Source organism: Apteryx rowi, unplaced genomic scaffold, assembly GCF_003343035.1.
Source record: "Apteryx rowi isolate R43461 unplaced genomic scaffold, aptRow1 scaffold_401, whole genome shotgun sequence".
In the NCBI taxonomy this organism is placed as follows: domain Eukaryota; kingdom Metazoa; phylum Chordata; class Aves; order Apterygiformes; family Apterygidae; genus Apteryx; species Apteryx rowi.
The window spans coordinates 175,823-194,584 of record NW_020450542.1 but is presented as its reverse complement, the minus strand read 5'-3'; the positions used below and the strand labels follow the sequence as shown (position 1 = coordinate 194,584).

Genomic DNA, 18,762 nt, shown 5'->3' with positions numbered 1-18,762 from the left:
GGCCTGTTTAGCCTGGAGAAGAGAAGGCTGAGAGGAGATCTTATCAATGTGTACAAGTATCTGAAGGGAGGGTGTCAAGAGGATGGAGCCAGACTCTCTTCAGTGCTGCCCAGCAACAGGACGCAAGGCAACGGGCACAAACTGAAACACAGACGCTTCCATCTGAACATGAGGAAATACTTTTTCACTGTGAGGGTGACAGAGCACTGGGACAGGTTGCCCAGAGAGGTTGTGGAGTCTCCTTCTCTGGAGATATTCAAAACACACTTGGACGCAATGCTGTGCAATGTGCTCTAKGYGACCCTGCTTGAGCAGGGGAGTGGGACTAGATGATCTCCAGAGGTCCCTTCCAACCTCAGCGATTCTGTGATTCTGTGATAACCGTAAAAGAAACTTACAATGTGTAAATGCAATGTTTTTGGGAAATACTCTTATAATTTTAAGTGACATCAAGGAAGAGGGGAAAGCAAAATTAAAACAAAAAACAACCTCAATAGCTGCTGCTGTTGTATTAAGGAGGCTCTCAAGAAAGAAATGGCCTTTGGGATGCCTGGAACCTGTGAGGGTTTGTGGCATTGTCACTTCATTGAAAAAATCTTAGCAGAAAAGTTCTACTTACCAGTCTTTTCTGGAACTCAGTGAAGATTTTAAACCCGTTGTTCTGTAGATTCAGTTCACTTCTATGGGACTTTTTGGCCAGATAAATTAAAAACAGAACTCCTCTTGAAGCCTTTACTATGGTCTTTACCCCATTATGTGGAATTTCAGTCTTTTGGGGTGCTGTGGGGTTTTCATCTTGCTAGAAAACTTTTGTTTTCCACATTCTCCCCTCTCTCATCAGATCTTCCCTGTATGATGGCAGTTTCAACTGTGAAGATATCTTAGAGCACGCACCATGAAAAACAGTATGGGGAGGAGTAATACAGCAGGAAAAGAAAAATGTAAAACTCTGGTAGAAATAACCCCTTCTTCACAGAGGGAGGTTGTAGTTCATTCTGCTGCTCCTTAGCTGATTTTTTTTTTTAATGTATCTATTTTTCTCTTGTTTCTAGGTGTTTGGAAATGCTCCTCCAAGTACAATGACAGAAAAATTTTCTGACCTCCTGCAGTTTACTACTCAAGTGTCACGATTGATGGTGACGGAGATTCGACGGAGGGCATCAAATAAGTCCACAGGTATTGCACGGGGTGTGAGTCTGGGCCTTGCAAGAAGTGCATCACAAATTTCAGGTCAGTCAGAAGAATACCACAAGTTGCCATCCACAGCAGTTGTGCAGGCACTGAAATTAAACTCCTCACACCAAAGATGTGTCATGTGCCACTGCTTCAGAATAAGAGAGAGAGAGAGGGAGACAAGTGGTTTCCTCCCCAGGTTATGTACGCAGTGAAGCTACAGAAACTTCACAACTGGTTAGAGAAGGAGGACTAAGCTAGGCTGTATCACCTACTAATACAAGGAGGCAAAGAGCATGTGTGTGGACAGCTGCTGTCATGTGGCCGAGGTGCCTGCTGAAGTACCACCCTTCAGTGTTGTACTTTGTCCCTCAGGAATGTGTGTTTTTTGGGACATGAGCATTTTACATTAGTGCAGGCACAGAAACTAGTAAGAAGATGCAAAAGTGCAAAAAGTCTTACATCAGGACCAAAACCCCAAACCTAGAAAAAAGTTACTAGACTCCTCTTCTGCTCTGTTTATTAAATGTCAGGAGGAGATTGGTTCTCTTCTGAACCCTGAAGGTGGTAAAACCTGCCCACTTACTGGGAGTTGCGTGACAGAGGACAATGAGCTGAGAAAGCGTTTTTCGTTAGCTTTCTTCTCCGACTCTCTTCTSAGAGTATTGTTACATGGAAGGAGTAGCACTTCCAAATAGTATCAATTTTTTGTCTCTTATATATTTTTAAGATCTCAGCTACATTCCCAGTTTGGATCTGGTGGTAAATAAGGAAATACTGAGCTGGAAAAGACTGTGCAAATTATTACGTGTTAAGTCAGGAGTTGCAAACTGTGCCAATTACAATTTCTTTCCGTTTCAAGTAGGGTGAATAACAGTAAAGCATTCCAGATGGCTAATCAGATATAGTAGACAAAGCCTGTTCTCTGTGGATAAATAAGAGCAAAATATCTTTTCTCTTGAGTATTTAGAGGAAATGAACGTCCAACAGCAGTGATTGTTGTAGGAGGTGTTCATTTGCTCTTTTTTTCCTGGGGAATATCTGTGATGCCTGGTAGCCAGGTGGATTCTGCTGAGAATGGCCTTTTTTACCTGTTTATTACTTAAGTAATAAATGCCTGGTTGCTCCAAGATAGTCCAGTTTTCATCCCTCCAACATTAGAGGTAGATTTTTTTGTTGTTGTTGTATGTTTTTTCTTTCCTCCCCTGGGAAACATACCGCAGTGACTTAAAAAACAGTTTGGTGCTTTCATGAGCTTTAATATAATGAATACCAATATTTTTATTATGAAGAAAGCAGTAGTGTTTCCTCCGTTATCAAGATTGCTAAGACTTGCGACAATAAAACCTATTTTAGACTTTTTATAAGAAGCTCTAATAGCTCCATACACTGCAACTGCTTAGTGATTCTTGGCCAAACCAGAGTTGCATTTTGCTCTCAGTAATKGACCATTTAATAAGCTGTTAAAACTCATTCCTTGTGGTCTTATGTGTTAAACTCTTCTGAGACAGATACGTATTTCTTGATACACTGATTAAATAAAAATTCTTAGTTTTTTTTGAGTACACTGAGAGGTGCATCATGCCAGAAATACTGTGTATGGAAACATCTGTACCTTGTAAATGTTGCTTAAACTGAAAACAATCTGAAATAAGATATATGGCAATCTGTCGAATATAATTTAAAGTTTTTCTTACTAATCTAAAGCTAAGTGAGACTTTTTGATTAGCTTCTGCTCATCAGAAGCCCTATTGTAAAGATTCAGATGCTCTTAAAGGTGCAGACATTGAAGAATTCCATTTCCTTTGTTTTTTCCCCTAGGACTTACCCCCCCCCCCAAAAAAAAAAAAAGAAAACAAAACAAAACTTGCAAAGTTTAGGTTCATTTAAAATTTTAATTCTGCCTTTGATTTTGGTGAAATTACTAGGTTTTGTGGTGATTGAATTCCAGCATCTATAGAATTCTGTTACTAAAGAAAAAGAAAAAAAAATCACTCCTTCAAATGGAGATGTAACATAGCTTATCTGTTCTGGGAAGCTGCTCTAGAGTAGCCCTCTATATCCAGATGCATCCTCAGGAAAATTTAAGGATAATTTAAGTCTTTTTCCAATTGATTTTTACTATTAGCACACTTTAGATTTTTTTTTGGCTCTTTCTTGGCCTAAAACTGGGGGGGAGGGGGGTGACAGAAGTTTAATTACTTTCCTCTTAAACTTTATCATATGCTTCTTCATATGCTTCTACAGAAACTGTTTAGTTTCCATTTTAATGCCAGTGTATGGAATTGCCTGTTTTCAGCTAAAAGGCCTTAACCAAAATTTAAAAAGTAGATCAAGATTTAATACATGGTTTGGTGAATAATGATCACATTCAGTGGAATCTCAGAAGCAGAGCAGGGAGTCGGGGGGGAAACCTCTCCTCTCCAGCTTCTTTACCTCCCATCACAACATGGGTTATGTCTTGCGTCAGCTTCTGTACATATATCAGCAAACTGTTAGTCTTTGCCTGTCACTAGTGTCATGTAACTTTTGCCTACCAACTTGTTTTTTTTTGGTTTACTTCAAAATACTGTGATTATTGGGGGATTGAAGTACAGAATTACTGAAAATGCATAATAGATTTTCATGGTTTTCTCTTATTAGATGAACGATTATCCTCCTCAACAGTACAGCCTTTATCGCTATCAATTTGTTACAGAAAGTATTTTCATACAACAGGGAAATTGGTTAATTACTCATATTGGGTATCTTCTGCTTCATGCTCTGGAGAGGTGGAGACATACTATTAGTGAAAAGCATGCCTGCAAGAACAGAACTGAAAGTTTATCAAATATTCAACTTAGGCTATTTAAGAAAAAAAAAAGAGACAAAATATACTGAGAAATACCTCTTGTATTATCAGGTATTACTTTTCAAAGGTTTTTAATTCATTACATTTTCTCACTTGAAACTGAAATGTGAGATAAGTTGATGTGCAAAGAACATCTTAAAGAACCAAATAAAGGAAGAATAAAACTGATTCAACTAAATGTACATTGGCAATCTGCATGTGCGCCTGAAACTCAGCAATTTTTCCTTCCTCCTSATAAACGTTAATAACAGCCTGCTCTGAGACCATGCTGGCTTAAAATACCACTTTGAAAATACTAAGAAAAACTAAATGGTAGATTACCTTGCAGATTTCACAGCTATGTGTGAATTAATACTGTTCTTGTTTTCTTTTGATTTACAATACCATGTGAAAAACTGAATTAACCACAGAGCTGCTGGATGAACCTCTGGAGCTCATTCAATCTGGAGAATGGGTTCCTGTTACATCTAATCCAAATTTATGCCCTTTGCCTAATTACATTAACCACATGCAAATCCTGTTTTATTTTAATTCTTAGTACATTCTGAATAACAATGTGTTGTGTCTTTTGTGTCTTAGAAGCCATTACATTGATTTGCTAAATACAAGGGTGTTAGCTGGGGATACCTAATGCTTGTCTAAACCCAACCTCACTGTGTGTAAACTACCACAGCATATGAATTTCAGTAACATATGAACATTGCATGCTTTAGATTAATTTGGTCTTTTATGTAGTAAGGAAGAGAATCAGCTCCTCATTTTGGGGAGGCCTGGGAAGCTCTTGTAATACCTTTGCTACACTCATACCATGAAATTTTGTGTTACCCGATATTAGACTTGTCGTGCTATTCTTAATTAATGTCATATTTGGGGGAAGACATGATCTACTAGTATTGACTAAAGATGCTGTTAGATTCCAAGGGAGAAATTTTTTAGGTGCTTTAGGGCAGATAAGGGTCCTTCCCAAATAGGCTACAATGGCTATTGTTTCAGGCAAACTAGTGTACCTGGCTGTTCTTCAAGGATTTTCAGTACATAGTTCCTTCAGATAATTCAACCTCTGAAGCATCATTTCATATTTGGAATGTGATCATTTTGGATTAACTGAGTGTGAGTCCACAATTTAAGTTCATTCCTAATGAACTTAAAACCTCATGTTGCTTATGTGGCTGACTTCCATACCCTGTGATAGCTAATAATCAGTGGAAGAACAGACAGCTTTTGAGATGGTTAATAATCATTTCAGTAGAGTTGGGGGAAAAAAAAAAAAACAACAAAACCACACACAAACTAAAACCCACTATTTCTTATTCAGATATCCACAGGAAGTTTGGAGTCTCTAAGCTTTTAGAGATGTAATATTGTATATATGGACTGAACTCTCTTGTTTTGCTTAAACTTGCGTTTCTTTTGCATACCGTGAAAAATGATACTGCCTACCCTAATAGCCTATTAATAAGCAATTACATCTCTTAATATATTTTTAAAAGTGAAGAATCTCAGTAGTATCTGTATGCTGGAAATATTTCTGATAATGTCCAAATGCAAATCCTTGATGATGTGAAGCAATCAAACTGTTGAGCTTCCTTTTAGAGATAAGCTTTTCCTACAAATGTTATCAACAATCAASTTTAAATAGCTAACAAGAGGAAAAAAAATCTTATAAGCATTTACATTCTATCTGTAAAGAGTTAAACGCATTGGCAGTGTTTTACATTTGGGARTGTGGTACGATACATGTTACCTGAGGTTGTTTTTTTTTCCTCTGCCTTTTAATGGAGCACAGTGCAACTTTTTTCATCAGGCTTTTGAATATTTATGCTAGTAGCTATGACACATCTCAGTTATTCTTGGCAAACTGTAGTAGTTTTCTCAGAACAGTATTTCATGATTCAGTAGTAACTGTGCCAGCCTCCTATCTTCAATAGTCACTTAATATTGCACTCATAGCGTTGTGTTCAACGACTGTTTCAATGGTATTGTTTCTTTTATACGAATGTACCCTTGGAGTAACAGAAATGAAGAAGCTGAAACTGAATGAGATTATCTTGTATTTTTAGGTTTTTCCTGTGTGAGAGTGATACTTTGCAGACCACAGCATAGCCCTATCTATGAGGATTTGCACGTGGTTTCCCTTGCCTTGGAGAGTACCTGGTCTGTTTTGGAAAATGGTGGGGCTGCAGTTAAGATAGCTGTCTCTGTATTCTGAGGTTTTTCGCTACTAAATATTTAGCAAATAAATCCAATTTCATGTCTGAAGTGATCAAAAGAACTTGGTAGTACTATGCCAAAATGTGTTCAAACGCRTCCGGTCCTGGCATAGTCTCAGTTTTGAAATGAACATTTCTTTTGTAAGTGCTTTTGGCTGAGGGCTGAAAAAGATAAACTGCTTAAATGTGCAGGGACTGTGGAAATCTTGGTAGAATAAATTTGGCTACTAATGGCTTCTTTGGCTGCTAACACTGAGGGGGAGGCAACACTTTTATTTTATGAATCTTACAAAAGACATACTTTGGATGCAGTCGGTTCCTCTGTGATTGTCGCTGCTGCAGATCAAAGTAGGTGCGTTGTAAATCTTTGAATAGCATGTTTTAGTGTGTTTGGCGTGTTGTCATAATTTGGACCTGCTGCAGAAATAAGCCAACTGCAGGTACGGGCAGTGCAAATGGTCCCTCCAGTCTAGATGGCAAGGCTGGCGTGCCAGGTCCAGGCATTGTAGGTGGTGGCGTCCTGCAAGTTGTGGGTGCTGGATTGGCCGATACTCAGGTAGGCGTGAGGGAATCTGTCCGTGGCACGGATGCCCTGAGCTGAACAAGCCTGGRACCCCTCTCAGTTTGTCATTTCCGTGAGTATGTGTCCCTYGAACGTGAGCAATCCAAACTACTGAATAGTTTCACCTTGCAGACTTGAAAGATAAGTACTTAAGGTGTCCTCCCTGGATCAAACCAAGAATCATGTAGTCCAGTATTGTGTTCCTGGCTGTGGCCAATAGCAGATACTAGCAAACAGAAAGAAGAAACAGGGCAAGCATATATATTTCTCCTTTGCTCTGATAGCTGCTCACGTTTGAGCAGGTGAGGGTATGCAAATTGTGATTTTGGTACCCTGCAGTAGTTATTCCACATTTACTAATACTAGTTTGTAAGTTCTGTATTGCCTGTGTCTCAAGCACACCAAATGACATAGTGACAGCTCCCATAATTTAACATATCAGGATACACAAAGCACCTGCTTATAGCAGAGAGGTTCAGAATGGTGTCGTTAAGGAGGGAAAAGTCCTAGAATTTGAGATATTTCCCCCRGCAGAATATGGATTAATAGTTGCGGGGACAATCTGTGAAACCTGTGCAGTTCTGTTTTGTCTCACTTCATTGATTTCAGTCCACGTTTCATTCCATATTTTTGACACTCTCTGAATGACTTTGTCACACTATTCATGCTGAATTTTTTTTTCTTACTGTACCTCTTGACTATTAAGCTAATCCCTCCTTCCCTCCAGAAATAACTTTTCCAGTTGTTTCTACCTTGTGAAAAAAAATTTTTTTTCTTAATTTCACTGAATTATTAAAACTGTTTCTCCCGTGAAGATGCATTTAACCTCCTTAGGCATTTCTTGAACAGATATTGTTATCTCAGTTTAAAACCACTTTGGGAGACCAAACTGATAAACGTTTATCTTCATAATGTCTAACCATTGCAGAAAACCATGTCAGTGCTTTTGATTTATATTCTGCATCTGACAATGTCTGTATTTTTGTTCATTTTAAAATCCCATTGATCTTCATACTGTGTTTTTATTTTTTGTTTTCACTGTGGTTAAGCTCTGTCACGCATCAGCAGAACTAATTTTATGCTGCTTTTAGATATGCAAGAGTTAAAGTGTTTTTTTTGTTGTTGTTTTTCTGTTCAAGTGTAACTTGCACTTTGGATAATTGTGGATAGTAGTTCAAGAAATGTTCTTAACCTCTCCAAATAAGTGGCTTTTCAGGCCATTCCCATAATGTAGTCTCAAGTTTTTTGATAATATATCTAGCATCCATTTCTTCTTGAAAGACTGGGGACACAAACCAAGTGGACTTAGGGGATGCTTTCTGTCTCTGCTGGCATGTTAGGTAACTTGTCCTCTTACTGAGGAGAGAGGAGATTAAAAATGATCTATCATTCTCTGACTATGTGTCTGTGGTTTTTCATTATAATTTTTTCCTGTCCTGTGGGCGCTTTGCTTTACAAAGCAATTCCGTTTTGAATGTTTCATTTATTGAAATTGCTCCAAAGATGAAGCAGTGTCCTATTGGGTAGTGAACAGGAGTCCGTCCTGATCAACCACGGCTATGTCTTGTTACTTTTTCCTGTTAACCTTTAAGTAATCTTTGATACCATTGATGAGACCTTACCCAAGGCAAGGGTAGTGCAATATTGTGGCTCAGCACTGTTCTTGCCAAGAGATCCTAGAAAGCAATTTCTTTTATCAGCTGTTGTTAGTGAGGCTAAATGCAGGCCCCGTTGAGTTGTTTATCTATCGTTTGATGAGCAGCCCTCTGTTTTTGCCACRTTGGATGCTGCAGAGGCATCAGCTGCTTTGTATCTCCTGTCTGTGGTGACAGCACTGCACTGTCCAGGATTCGGTCTCAAGGAAGACTTTGTCATCTCAGTTTAGGTTGATATTTCTCTCTTACTAGCAAAGCAGTTGAAACTATTCATATCCTCTAACTCTTTCTGGGCACCTGACTTTGTTTGCAAGCATTCCCCATGTGAGGTAGGGGAYGCTGCTTGGAGGAGTCTTCAGAGAAGGTGTCCATGAGTTTGACACTCTTTTCCCCCCTCTTTCGCTCCCCCACCCTGGTAGCTTTTTGGTATGCACTCATGTTTTTCTTCTACTTATCTTACACACTTATTCCACTTCGTATAACAATACACTATATAAAAGTATAATGAGAATATATGTTGTTTTCTGTGCTAGAACATCCAGCAAAAAGCTTCATGTGCTGAATTTGTCCTTACTGCTGTTGCTGTAGGCATCAGCTTTGCCTTGAAATGCTGTGCTGCTGTTTGCTAATAATCTGAATGGGTCTTACCCGTTGCTTTCCATCTGCTGCATTTCTGAAGTCCGGGACACGAAGCATGTTTCATCTCTCATGTATGAAATTTCTTCCATTGTTCTAATCCATYGAGCTTCTATCCCTTATATATGGAATTCGTGTTGAAAAATCTAGCTACTGTATTAACTGTGTAACCACATAATGATGGTCATACTTATGCATACATTTGCATAATTATCAAGACATGTACATACATATTTTATAGGTTTTTCTTTTTGCTCCTTTGCCATCTCTACTAGTTGTCTTGTCCAAAACCTAGATTATGTGATTTTTTTCTGCAGAGGTTTAAGGGGTAAGCACATCTTGGTGGGGTGCAACAAATACGTTACACCTGCAAGATTACTTGAGCACAAGGGAAAAAGTACAAGAAATTAAAATAAGGCTGGTACTGATGATAGAAATGAATTTTGAACTATAGTGCTATCAAATTTGCTCAGAGCAGATGACAAGAGAATTTCTTCCTGCACTTAAAATTCTGTCTGTGTTTTAGCTAATGTTTAATTAAGACTGACAGTTTTGAAACTGCTATTTATAGTGTTCAACTGCTATGCCATTTATGATGCCAGCAGCCTGATAACATTTTCAGAAGTACATACTTAACCTCTGAGTCTCACTTTAAAAAATGACTAAAAGAACCCACGTTGCACAAGTGCTTTTCAAAAACGTGCCCTAGGGAGGCTCTCCATACCTTATTTGGCACCATTTTGCATGCTTACAGTCAGGCACTAATTTCCTGGCTCTGTATATGTTCAGTGGAAAAAGAAGGGGTCTACTAAATTGCACCTAATCTGGCCTGGCAGGGCGTTGGCCCTGGAGGAGTAGCATGTGCTTTAGACATGCTTGACACTAACTGAGAATTTAGAGAAATRGCTTTTAGCGTGAATTCTGGCATTTTAGATACAACTGAAATATAAGAACCTTGGCTCTGGCATGTCCATTGTATTTTCTAAGCTAGGCTCTTGTTAACTGCTCATACCCAGTCAATTAATACATTTAATCTCTGTCTTTTTGTGTATTTCAGCTAGGAACATGAATATAAGAGAGTTTCTCAGCTTTAGGGAAACATACTTTTTCCACCAATGTGAAAGGGGTGAAACAGTATGGATGGTCTTAATTCTCCCTGAATAAGACATTGGATAAACTCTCTTCCACAAACATAACAATCATAGAATAATTCAGGTTGGAAGGGACTTTGGAAGGCTTCTACTCCAACCTCCTGCTTCCAGCAGGGCCAGCCATAAGATCAGATCAGGTGGCTCAAGGCTTCGTCCAGTCAGCTCTCAAAAATCTCCAAGAACAAAGACTGCAGAGCCTCTCTGGGCCATTCTCATGGGGAAATAGTGTTTCCTTACAGCCAGTCTGAACCTCTCCTGCTTCAATTTATGTCTGTTGTCTCTGGTGCTCCCGTTAACATGCTGCTGCGAAGAGCCTGGCTTCCACTTCTCGAAAGCCTCCTCGTAGGTACTGGGGGGCTGCTGTGAGGGGCCCACAAAGCTGACCTTCTCCAGGTTGAACAAGCCCCRGCCCCTCAGCCTCTCCTTGCAGGGCTCCTGTTCCAGCCTCTGACCAGCTTTGTGGCCCTCTGCTGAACTCCTGTTTTTTGACGTCTTTCTTGTATTTGGGGGGACCAAATTGAACGCAGTATTCCAGATGTGGTCTAATAAGTGCTGAGTAAAGGGGGCTAATCATTTCCCTCGACCTTCTGATTATGCTCCTGTTAATAAAAATGTTTCTTCATACCATAGTCTTTTGTTATGTTGATTCACCAGTACATGTAGCGATTGATGGAGTTGGCTCATCATGATGATTGTCTCTTTTGTGAAAACTTTGTTCTGAATGTAAAACAACCAATTGTAGAAGTTTTTTAGGATCATCTACTCTATAAGCTTTCAAATTTGATTCTCCAAAAGATTCTCCTTTAACTGAAGTTAATGTTAGAAGTTTGATAAATATGCTGCCATATATAATGTATTACCTTAGAGCAGACTCATCCACAGGTGTATATTGGGGAATCTGACAGCAGGTGAAGCAGGCAAGACAAGATTAAAATTGGATTCTTCTTCACTTGTTGAGTTATTCCTCCTCTTTGAATTCCACTGTAATTCCTCTTTTTAGCAGTATCATGCACTTTTCTGTCTCAGCTTAGCCTAAATGTATTGAACATGATTGATTTGCAGTTATTAATGAAAAATGGTTTTAAGCTAATGGGCAGCTGTCATGACTGGCATTATAGAATTCTGAACCTATGTGTGCTTTTAGATAGCAATTAGGATTTCACATTGTTATTGGGGCTGATAACTTGTTTTCTTGGTTAAATGCTTATATTTGTCTCTGACTGATAAGGAGTAGCATCTGATTCCAGAAGCAGTCACTTGATCATAACATTTAGTCGTGATTTGCTTGCTTTTTCATCTTTTAAAAAATGTAGAATGGGGATGTGGTACTTGTTGATCTTTCTCTTAATTTTACTTTCTGTTCCTGCTTTTTATTCCTTTTATCTTTCTGCGCCTCTCCTTCCCTTCAGTGCATTGTTTTTTTTCCATRAATTAAGTATTAGATTTTCCCCACTGAAACCAGTAAGTGGTGGTGACTTCCTGCATCTGAAAAATGGTGCGCCATGTTTGATAAAGCTGAAATATTTAAATAAAGGTTGCTGCATGTTGTTGCAATATGCCTACTGGTTTTAAAATATGATACATGACCTAAAAATGTGTATTTGGTGACCTCATTAGTGTTAATGCCAAGTGCATGTGGAAGGGTATTGAAGAGTGCTTCTGGAGAGCGTAGGCCTGAACCTGGTTCTATTTTCAAGTAGTGAGGCAGAGTTGAATTAATGCTCAGTGTTTGGACTGTTGAGAAGACATGTATTCCACACTGCAACCTTTCAAACTTAATTTTTATTGCTTCTTTCCCCCCCCCACAGAGGCTGCAAGTCGTGCCATAGTCCAGTTTCTGGAGGTCAATCAAAGTGAAGAAGCAAGTAGAGGTTGGATGCTGCTCACCACAATTAATTTACTAGCTTCATCAGGACAGGTTAGTTTTCRTCAAGAGGCTAAAAAAGAAGTTGCGGGGAGAGACAAAAGAACCAAAATAATGAATTGTGTGAACACACACTAGAAGATGTTGTAACTCCTTTTTCATTTCTGTTAAGACCCTTTTTTTTATTATACTTCCTCAAAACTTCTGCTATAACTCCCTGTGGTTTAAGTTGCAAATCATTCTTATGACACTTCAATTCAGAATGTTCCTTTGCATCGGGCAGGCAATTTTTATTGTTCCCCAAGGGCTTCTCTTGCATGCTGCTTAGTGTCCCACAGGTRCCTATCATGTATGGCACTTAAATCACTTCATCTTTTTCCTTGAGCTCCCCATTCATGGAGAGCATGTTGCCATGAAGTGAAGCCAAAGGCAATGGTGAACTGTGTCATGAAGCTCTACTGCCTCCACTTCTGTTACCCCCCCCATCAGATAGCTGATACATGGCAATGTCCTAGACAGCTGCATGGTTTGTTCTTTCTGCTCTAATCTGCCTTTATCTCTCAACACATCACCTGTGTTTATGTCCACCCCAATTTGCCTTTTCTTCCCACTGATGTTTTCATATTTTCTTCTACTTTGCTCCTTATGCCTCCTTATATCTTCTTGCCAAGCTAGTGCACAAATTGACAAATTCTCCTCCCGCTCCTGTTTCCACTACTACAAAGAATAGATAGCTGATGAGGGCTTGGCTGAAGGTCTCCTAATTAACTTGTAAGCTTCTATTGGCAGAGAGTGTCGGCTTTTGTTTCTGTGCTGTGCAGTGCAGTGATTGCTCCCAACGATGGCTGTTAGATGCTGTTGAGATGTAAATAAATTCTAATGCTACTTCTATGGTTACTGTTCAGGTAGGTATTCAAGAATAGACTATGCGTCTGTACTGCCATGTGGACACCTCGTAAAGATATGAGAAAGAAAAGCTAGCATTTGAGCAAACTATTACATGAGTGTGACTTTCTCAATATAGTAATATACTGAAAAGGTTTTTTTGTTTTTTTTGTCTTTCCAGAAAACTGTGGACTGCATGACTACAATGTCAGTGCCTTCCACACTTGTAAAATGTCTATATCTGTTTTTTGACCTTCCACATGTGCCTGAGGTAGTTGGAGGAGCACAGAATGAGCTACCTCTCGCAGAGCGCCGAGCGCTACTACAGAAAGTCTTTGTACAGGTAAGAAAGGTAAAATAGGTTATGAAATTTGAAAAGAGAATGAAAAGGCTTCATGAGAGAAATCTACAAAAACTTTTTCTCTGAACCATGTTTTGCTCTTTCTTGATTCTTCACAAATTGCTGTCTTCTAGTGAGATGGATCTTTCAGCAAGTGTGCTTCAAGTTAAATTCCCATCTCCACTGTTTTTTTCTTCTTTAAGTATGGAAATCAACCAGCTTAGCTTGCTAGTACTATTACAATTTTCCCCCCAAGTACTTTGCTTCAGGTACGGAGCAATTGAAGATGTTTCTGCAAATGCAGATTTGCCAGGGAGACCAGGGACTCCATCTGACCTGCCTCTGCTTTCTGAAGTTTCAAACACAGATATTGTTGTAAAGAAATTCCCATAAGTGTTCATGATCAGACTCATTGGAAGGAGCTTGAAAGCTACTGTCAGAAAGGGGTAGATGGTCATATTGCCAGTTTCAGTGTACAAATTGGACACACCTTTAGGGTTATTGTACCCATGTATGCTAAAGCATAGAGGTCTGTCAGCAATCACATCCTTCAAGCATCTGAAGGCAGTGCTGAGGTTTGTAAATATAACATTTGTGAAGCATTTTGGTACCAGCTCTATAAAAATGAAGATGAGTTTTATTCCCACAATTACTAGCTAGAATATCTGCCCAGAAACTGTCACTGTATGAAAATGTACCCATTTGCCTGTTGTGTGGTTTGTTTCTTTTTTAAATCTTAGCATGACAGGCTCTCTTCCAAAGCAGAAATCATGATGTGTTTTGAGCTGTCTTTCAGAAATGGCTTTGCTGTGTTTCTGTCAGCAGTAATCAGAGGTAGTAAATGATAAGTGTTAATGATAAATGTACAGTCCCCTGCCAATACACTACTTCTCTGCTCTTTTCTGTCCCTCTTCAAGGGCCATAAAGTGGTGCTCTCACATGAGATAGCTGGAATGGGTGAGGTTTGGGGTAGCTCCCAGGTTCTGCTTTGAGTTAGTTTCCAAACCTCCTCCTAAGGACGCAGGCAGCTTTGCAATACGTTCCTGCAGTTTTCTGGGAAGGAGTCTCAGGGCAAAATCATCTTTCATGAAACACAAACCGGACAACAGATGACCTTGAAATATGTACARAAGGAAGTGCAGCACAGTATCTTTGGCTGTGTGGCTGCATTTTTTCTGTTTTAGRGTAACTTGGAAATTCAGATCCAGGTGGGTCTATAGCGTTGTTTTAGATGACCTTTCCTGCCCCACTRTTCTGCCTGTTTTCATTTGGCCAAGAAGGTATGGATGTTGCTCTGTCATCAGCTCATCATTACCCTTCCTGCATTAGGAAGGGAAGCAACAATTTGCTTTTCAGTGCCTCTGCCCCACTGCAGGATTTCTACCTGTAAATTAGGTAAGAGGTGGCCTGTATGTGAATGCAATAATCTGAGCATCCAAACAAGTATATTATGCCAGCGTAAGAGATTTAAACACCCCTACTAATCTTGTGCTACTCATTTTTAACTGAATTGAGATGTAAAATAACCATGAGTTGAATAACTTTGTCTTTAATTTGAATTAAAGAAACAATACACCAAGGGAAAGAGAGTGCATTACTTTTTTGATGTTTATGCTAAGTGGAAGACTGTTTTCAGCTTTTGTTAAATTTAGACATAAATACCAATGACGGGAGTGTTAATGTTAGATATTTAATGACTTATTCTTTCAGATCTTAGTAAAATTGTGCAGTTTTGTGTCCCCGGCGGAAGAACTAGCTCAAAAGGATGATCTCCAGCTTTTATTCAGTGCAATAACCTCATGGTGCCCTCCCTATAATCTGCCTTGGAGGAAGAGTGCAGGGGAAGTACTAATGACCATATCGCGTCATGGCCTTAGTGTCAATGTAGTAAAATACATTCATGGTATGTGTCTTTCTCAAATATTGTTTATTGTTTGTATCTGATTTTTTTTCCTTCATAATTTTCTTATTTATAAAGTAGGCATGAAAAAGAATACATCTAGGAAGGCTTACATGCTGTTTGTTCAGACACATAGGTATTTTCATACTGGTAAAGTTTCAGAGTACTCATGTAATGAGAGGTGTATGTAGGTGAGCCTGCTTCTTCCATATTTCAGTTTAACACTGCAGAACACAGTTTCCCCTAATGCTTTGGTGCAGAGCTTTTGCTGACCAAAAGGAAAGGCTTTCTACCTCCTCCTTTCCGTTTTTGGCAACTTTAGTAACTGCCTGTATTGAAAAGTAGTCATCGGGAAGGTACATAAGTTTGTAATTTTTGCTGATAGCATTAATTCGTAAAGGGGAATTTCTTCTTTCCTGTCCTTCATTTGAATTAGCAGCAGCAGCCCCTTGCAGAGGCAAGGCAAGCTCTCTGCATCTCAYTTCCAGCTGCTTGTTTCAGCACCACTCTAGTTGGCAATGAAAGCGTGGGGACATCTGTGGAAGCCACAGGAAGAGGAACCAGCTCCATGTGTTCTGCTGACGCATTTTGAGCTATTAGAAGCTCATAAAAGCTGCTGCCCTGTAGTAAATACTGGTGCATTAAGCAAACCAGGGAGAGCTAATTCTGATATGCTCAGAGAACATTCTTTTCCCAGACATTTTTCATTTTGGAGGGAGAGACCAGGTCAGACTGATACAACCGCCAGTGATTTGCAATCTACTTTCCATTATCCAGGACATCAGGGGGCTGGCATACCCTGATAACAGCAAAACTTGGATAATACAGGCACTAGGCAATGCTCTAGGGAGCATGGTGTACAGTTCACGGGAACGTTTGAGTCTGAATACCTAAGTGCTTACTGGTTGCATGCTGGAACAGCCTCCTCCCCTGTGGTCTAGCCCAGCTCCCCGCAAGGTCCCCAACCCAAGGATGTTGTGCCTAGAGCCTGGCTTAAGCCAAAAGAAACAGTAAATTTTTCTCTCAGAAATGAAATCACGAGACTATTCAGAAATGCATGGTTAAGCAGCCAGAATCGTTCAATTTTGTCTCCTGTTCTTATTTGAGACGAATAGTGTCCTGTTTCACACATGGAAGCTGTAGGCGTAAAGGGGTATTTCTGTAGCTGGTTAGAGGTTTCCATAGCTAACGTAACAAATGCTTTATTCGTGCTGTATCTTTACAAGGAACTGTTCATGGTTTGCTTAGCAAGGGCTGCYGCACAGCCAGTTTGCGACAAACAATTTGCTATACCAAAGCAAGATGACAACCAGTGTTGGAGAGTGTATGCGTAGGAGCCACTTTGAATACAGTTATGTTAATGAAAATGCTGGAGTTGCATTGATTTTAAAATCACATGGGTATCTAGGTTTTGAGATACAAAATTTGGTGGAATCTGTTTCTAATGTTAYATTTAGGGCTTTCAAATTGTAGAATGGTCTAAAAGCATATATAGTTTTAGGCTGGAACAACTGTTTAAATGAGCTAACTTCAATATCACAAATTTTAGCAGTCTACAAGTACTGAAAAAGGAAAAAACAATTACCCACACACCCTGAGAAGCAGGTTGTCTTAAGGTTCAGCACAATCATTTTGATGTTTTATGAAATATGTCACTATGCTCCCACATACTTCATAGACTTTCAGTTTATGGTTCTTCTTGCACTAGTAGAGTGCTTCCAGCTCCAATGAGAAAGATGTGAATGTCCAGTATTCCTTTAGAAGTGCAGAAGAGTCATCAGTTAAATATTTTCAAACATGACTTAAAAGGTGATAGTTACTTTGCATACATCTGTAAAAGCTTTTTGATAGACTTTAGATAAATGTAGAAGGTGTATGTTTATGTGTGAAAACTTTATGAAGTGCAACAAATAAAAAAGTTCTGACCGCGTCATTTAGGGTATGGCAGCTACTGCTGTTATCATTTCACTATTGGCTTGATCCACAGAAGAGGGAGGTTGGCATATCAAAAGATATTCCAAGTTCTTTATAATTTCAACAGGTGAAATACAAGGTTAAAAAGAAAACCGGTCTGCTTTCCCTCTCACTTGTTGATTAAAAATGAACCTGACTCAAGAGATAACATCTGTCAAGGGAGTCATCTCACATTCAAGAAAGAAGTTAGGACTTTTTATCGTAGGCGAAAGAGCATCCTTGCAATATCACATGTTTTGATCTGATCTTCTGGGAAAATTTGTAATCAAGTCTAGCTAGAAAGATTTGCACTTGTCTACTGAAGGCTGGAAAGTTAAAATAGCAGGTAATTGAAGTGCCTGTCTTTTAAAACAGTAGTACAACCTGAAATCTGACTATAGATTTGTGAAAGGTCTTTGGGATTTATCTGTGAACTGAGTGTTGGTTATAACATACAGACTGAGAGGTATGCAGAATGAGACAAGTTGTCTCCTTTTATTCAAGATTTCTTGAGCAAGCAAATATTCTAGCCAAAGAATTGTTAACCAGCAGCAATAAGATGTGATGTCAAAGGTTATGAGTAGGGTTTTACCTAACATAGTAACATAGTTTTTTTAAGCTAGTCATTTATATAATTTTGTTCTTTAAATGGAAAAGGAGTTTAGAATTGCATCAACTTTCCAGATTTGTCTTTTTATTCTGCTGAGTTGCCACGTTTGAATTTTTCAGGTAGTACCAGGAAGAAGATAGATTAAAACATATATTTATGTTTTATCAGTTAAAAAGGAAAAGATTATAAAAGAGGAGGGTGTTTGGCAGAAGGAGGTTAGAATTCAGATCTGAAGCCACTTGAGAATCCTACCCATATCCAAGCTCTCTGTCACTTTAAATGTTATGCGATAAGAGATAGTTAAGTAACTGCTATTGTATTGCCATGTTTATTTTACTAATGTTGCTTCTTCCTATGCTTAATGTCAGTAAAATCTTAAATTTCTTAATCACAATTCTTTCCAGAAAAAGAATGTTTGTCCACGTGTGTTCAGAACATGCAGCAGTCTGATGACCTTTCTCCCCTAGAAATAGTTGAGATGTTTGCTGGGCTTTCGTGTTTTCTCAAAGATTCCAGTGATGTATCACAAACACTACTGGATGATTTTAGGATATGGCAAGGCTACAACTTCCTCTGTGACCTCCTGCTCAGGTATGCAAAAGTACTTCAAAGAATGCCGACAGATCACTGTGAACTTTTTCTGAACAGTTTTCTTAAGAAGAGGTTAATAGATTTGAACAAATAAATGATTATAGGTTGCCATGAACTGAAGATGGGATCAAAAAGTAAAATTATATCCTCTTCTCCATTTTTGAAGTTTTGTTTCATTTCATTTTTCAGTGGTACTGCTGTATCACTAAGTGCTTCTGCTAAGAAAGTAAATGTTTTAAAACATTTGCTATTAAAAATTCAATAAGAATTCAGAAAAATGTATTTTGGATGCAACTAGTGGTGGGTGGGGTTTTTTTGCATTAATTATGATACTAATAAAAATCTTATGTGTAAATGTGTGTGCTACTTAGCATTGAAGAG

General features: G+C 38.9%; 1 protein-coding gene across 14 annotated transcripts in view; it reads left to right on the top strand.

The window, feature by feature from the left end:
- The window catches only part of WDFY3 (WD repeat and FYVE domain containing 3), a 192,727-nt gene that overhangs the window by 62,898 nt on the left and 111,067 nt on the right, over positions 1-18,762 (top strand). For 7 of the 14 annotated variants that reach the window (XR_003255114.1, XM_026075320.1, XM_026075319.1 and 4 more), the window contains exons 4-9: positions 1,053-1,230; positions 6,085-6,195; positions 12,047-12,156; positions 13,169-13,330; positions 15,038-15,230; positions 18,195-18,381. Coding sequence is in view for 13 of the 14 variants with exons in the window: in XM_026075320.1 (XP_025931105.1) it covers positions 1,053-1,230; positions 6,085-6,195; positions 12,047-12,156; positions 13,169-13,330; positions 15,038-15,230; positions 18,195-18,381 (941 nt within the window). In the remaining variant the exon portion in view is untranslated. Of the gene's footprint in view, positions 1-1,052; positions 1,231-6,084; positions 6,196-12,046; positions 12,157-13,168; positions 13,331-15,037; positions 15,231-18,194; positions 18,382-18,762 lie in introns of those variants that run through there. The other 7 variants (XM_026075323.1, XM_026075322.1, XM_026075328.1 and 4 more) reach the window with 5 other exon arrangements.